Genomic DNA, 4,552 nt, shown 5'->3' with positions numbered 1-4,552 from the left:
CTCTCTCTCTCTCTCTCTCTCTCTCTCTCTCTCTCTCTCTCTCTCTCTCTCTCTTATCGCGCTGACTCAACTCAACAGAAATCTAAATCTCGTTCCTCTTCCCCGTCCTAACCTTGCACTATAAATTGCCATCAGCGAGACATTATTGCGCTTCTTAATTACGTAATTGAGCCGATGATGAGCTAACGTGAAATTATCGAAGAGTGAAGGACGAAACCGATAATTATAAAAAGTAGGAGCGGCTTTTTGCTGTTGTGCGAGCGGAAAGGAAACACGGTTAATTCGTTCTCGTTATAAAAACATCCGTGTAATAAAAATAAATATTATTAAAGGAAAAAAAAGAAAATGGCGAAAAAATCGAAACAATCTCGAGTCGAGTGCGAAAAGGAAAAAAAAAAGCTAAAAAAAGAAGAGGAAGAAGAAGGAAAAAATGGAAATTCGAAACGCGACAGAAGAAAATTGAATTTCGTACAGATCTCTCTCTCTCTCTCTTTCCCTCTCTCGCGATATTGGAAATTGTATCTGCAAGGGTATGGCTTTGCAAGCGTTCTTTTGACGTCCATCAATGTATCGAATGTCTAGGCGGATAGTTTTTCCTTTCTTCTTGTTTTATTCGAATAAAGAATTGGAAAAACGGGAGAAATTATTCGTGAAAAAAGGATAGATCGTGTTTTTCCGATTTTGGAATATTCGAAAAGCCTGAAGAGACTTTTTATATTATTAATAAGTTAAAAAATATGCGTGTAATTATTATGTATTATAAAATAAAAGAAATCTAGATTGTTGTTTCTATATATATTCAAAATAATAAATGAAACTACGTTAAAGAAAATTTAAAATTAAAAAATTATCAAAATATAAAAAATATGCTGATAATTCATATATTCGAATATTTTATACATTCCCTTTAATCATCACTGCTGAAATTGTTTACAAATTTTTACAAATATCATCCAATTCATTTTTTCAACATGTACTTTAATTACTTTTCGAATATCGTTCGAAAATTTTCTTCTCGTTATTTCCATATTAGCAATAATTATCTTACAAATAATTTTATAATTCCAAAATTATTAAAATTCAACGTGTACATACTTTCAGTTATTAATATCCGAAAAATTCGATATTTTCATATCTACGATAATTATGCGCATATTTTGATCGATCAAGATTTCGTTAATACGATCGAGTACGGTGGCGCAGCATATCGGTGATTACAGGAACAATCGGTTCCTCGCGGTGGCAAACGCGATATGGAATAAAATGGACGTTTAGGGTACGTGTTAACGGGAGTTCGATAGGTGCGGCTTGTTGTGTCGCGGCGTCATGGCCCAAGAGGGCCGAGCCCGCGCTCCCATCTTTTGTCCTCTACCTTCGAAACCGCTCAGGGATTCCTCGTACGATCTCGTTCCTCCCTCGATTACCACATTAATCGACCGTTATATAATTTCTACCGACACGCGTCACCGATTTTCCTTCCTTCGTTCCGTGCTTTAATTCGCCCTTTCCGCGTAAATAATCGCATTCAATGTAGTAATAAGAAGAGATCTGAGCAATTAGAATCGAGTAGAATAAAAATTTTTAACGATAATTTCTTCCTTTGTTTGTTCGTGCTTTGTTATTTCTTGCTTAAATGGAGAGCATTCGAGTTCAATGCAAATTTTAGTAGGGATTATGTAGCTTCTTTGGAGATTTTTTCTAGATTAGGATAAAAATTTGAACGATAATTTCTTCCTTTGTTCCATTTGTTGATTTATTAATTCTTGCTGCTTTAAATTGGAAGCATTCGTGTTGAATAAGTTTTAATAGAAATCTTCGAAAAAATGTGGAAAAATTTACAAGGAATAATTTGAATATGTGATGTAAAAAATAATATTCGTCCGCTCGTTTGTTTCGTAAATGGAAATTATTTCCAATAAGTGAAAATCTTGGAAAAATTAAAATATCCTAAATTGAGATATGATACGATGAATATATAAAGAAATGCAGCGAAAAATTCGATTTTTTTTTCCATAAATAACAGGACACAAATGATCAAAGTTTTTCTTTGGAATAATTTTGTCGCGTCGCAAATCGAGTTGAAACGTAATCAAGCGTAATAAAATGGTGTTTCGAACGAAAACCACATTAGAGCACGTTTGTCGTTTAAACGAAACGAGCCGATACGATTCACATTCTCCAATAAATTGAACTTAAAAATATCGCATGCGTGCACTTTACGACCGATCTCATTTCAAACCTTTCACTAACAATTTCTCATCCAAACATTCTATTCCAATAAAAGAATAACATATATGCCCTATGGGCTGAAACTCATCGATTTAAGAATATAGAAACCTCCTTCCTTCCATCCCTCTAATTGAACCAGAATATCGAACTCCTTCCTCTTTTATCCATCTCCTTGATTAGGAATAAATCCGGCAGATCGAACGCAATTTTTCAACGAGTGCAATAATGATTTCACGTCCATATTGTCTAGTTCGGAAAATAATTTCGCTTTTTCACACGAGTGTCGCTACTCGTCAAACGTTTATCCAGCCAACTTCGTTCTAAACCGTGTTGTTATACGTTTTGACAGTTGGCTATATTTCACGGTTTATTTGTAAGAAAATGTTAGTTGTCGAACGTTTGTCTAACCAACTTCGTTCTAAACCGTATTGTTATTATACATTTCGAGAGTTGGCTATATTTCATGACTTTATCTATAAGAAAAATTTGCTCGATTCCGTGCGGTTGCGTTTTTCGTGTGATATTAAATCCTAAGACAAATCGAACATAATTTTTCAACGCAAATGCAATAATGATTTCACGTGAAAGATATTGGATCGTTCGGAAAATAATTTCGTTTTTTCACACGAGTGTCGCTACTTGTCGAACGTTTATCCAGTCAACTTCGTTCTAAACTGTGTCGTTATTATATATTTCGAGAGTTGACTATATTTCATGGTTTATCTATAAGAAAAATTCGTTCGATTCCGCGCGGTTGTATGATAACCAAGATGCAATAGATCCAATTTTCGGCGTATTTTATTTTTTTATTTTTATCGAAAGAATAAGAACGCTATTGAAGAAAGGAAAAGGCCAATGGTTTTGAAAATTTCATTCCGACAATTTCGATATTAGAGACGCACTACGTTCCGAAAGACCGGTTAAAGTTGACGAAAACGAAATAAAGGCATCGATCGAAGCGAACAACACGACTCGAGAAATTGCTACGAGATTAAATTTGTCGAATTCGATAGAGTGTTTCGTTGTCATGAAAAAAAAAACGAAATTACTTTCCGAACAATCCAATATAAATTATTCGATTTCAAAGAATATCGATTTGTCATTTTTTCGTATATAAAAATTTCAATAATAAAGCAAAGAGATTATACGATTGAAGATCGTAAAACGATTAATTGTAATTCTCTTATTTTTAAACTTTATATCAAAATGATACGAAATGACTGCTTTAACGCTTGGATTAATATATTTGCGCTGGTAGCCCATTAACGCGGGACGAATTTATTATAATTATTAACTTTCGCGATAAAGAACGCGTATAAACGTGTTTCGCAATACTGGAAACACGTTAATTCCTGTGCATTACTCCTAAACAAATAATTTATACTTGGAACTTTGTCCATTTACCTAATGGAGATATATATTGTTTGCTGAAATCTTCTCGTTTTTTTTTTTTTTTTTTTAATCTTTACTCTAATTGGAATTTTACACTCCATTTTACCAAGCATTTTTCACGAGGTAAAACGTGTTAATTATAGCAGTTCAATAACCTCCTAAAAACGCGGCAAACTCGAACGAGTCTCTCCAGCTCTCCTCCGGGTCAAGAATCATTAGACTGCCAGATCGCTGATAGGCAGGTTTTTTAATCAATTCCTCCCTTATTATATTAATAAAATACTCGTTTTATTAAAGAATAACCCGAATAATTAAAAAGAAAAAATTATATCGTTCGTTCGTGATGGATCAATTTCCCGAAAGAAAATCTTAAATCTTCCAAAATAAAACACAACGCGGGCCAATCGTCGTTTTAAAAATTTCTCGAATTCACGAAAACGAATATAAACATCAATTTACGCGATTCAAAATTGTTCCATTACTCGAGATCGATCATTAATTATATTCGAGTAAAGCGAAACCATTACCATTCTCTACAGCGACGTCAAAGCGTGGATCGAACTTCGTCTCACCACCATCCTTTCCATCGATCCCCATCTCGACCACCTCCTCAAGCATCCCTCTGCCATGCTCCTCCTGCTCGTCCTTGAAACGCACGCTTTTCCCCTCGCTGAACAGGACACCCTCCCCCGCCCTCCTCCCCTTCAAAATAGGCGCGCCAACCAACAGATCGATCCCCAACCCTCCCCCAAACCCCCCCAAACCGGATCCCCCCCCGTTGCCGCGCGTATCCACCCGTCCCCGGTCACCCAAAATGGCGGCCGATCGGGAAAAATCGAGCGCAGGAATGGCGACAGTGTTCATCCTCTTCAAATCCAACGTGTTCAACTTCTTCTCCTCCAAGCTTCCTCCCCTCCTTTCGCCCCAGGTT

General features: G+C 35.8%; 1 protein-coding gene across 17 annotated transcripts in view; it reads right to left on the bottom strand.

The window, feature by feature from the left end:
- The window catches only part of LOC102672218 (sorbin and SH3 domain-containing protein 1), a 115,194-nt gene that overhangs the window by 60,566 nt on the left and 50,076 nt on the right, over positions 1 to 4,552 (bottom strand). The window contains exon 1 of one of the 17 annotated variants that reach the window (XM_031512778.1): positions 4,149 to 4,227. The exons of the other annotated variants lie outside the window; for them this stretch is intronic. Within the exon in view, the coding sequence (XP_031368638.1) occupies positions 4,149 to 4,218 (70 nt within the window). The 5' untranslated portion in view covers positions 4,219 to 4,227. Of the gene's footprint in view, positions 1 to 4,148; positions 4,228 to 4,552 lie in introns of those variants that run through there. 17 annotated transcript variants of the gene reach the window in all.

This window comes from Apis dorsata, unplaced genomic scaffold, assembly GCF_000469605.1.
Source record: "Apis dorsata unplaced genomic scaffold, Apis dorsata 1.3 scaffold_517, whole genome shotgun sequence".
NCBI classification, from domain to species: Eukaryota; Metazoa; Arthropoda; class Insecta; order Hymenoptera; family Apidae; genus Apis; species Apis dorsata.
This window is presented reverse-complemented; position numbering and strand designations above follow the sequence as displayed.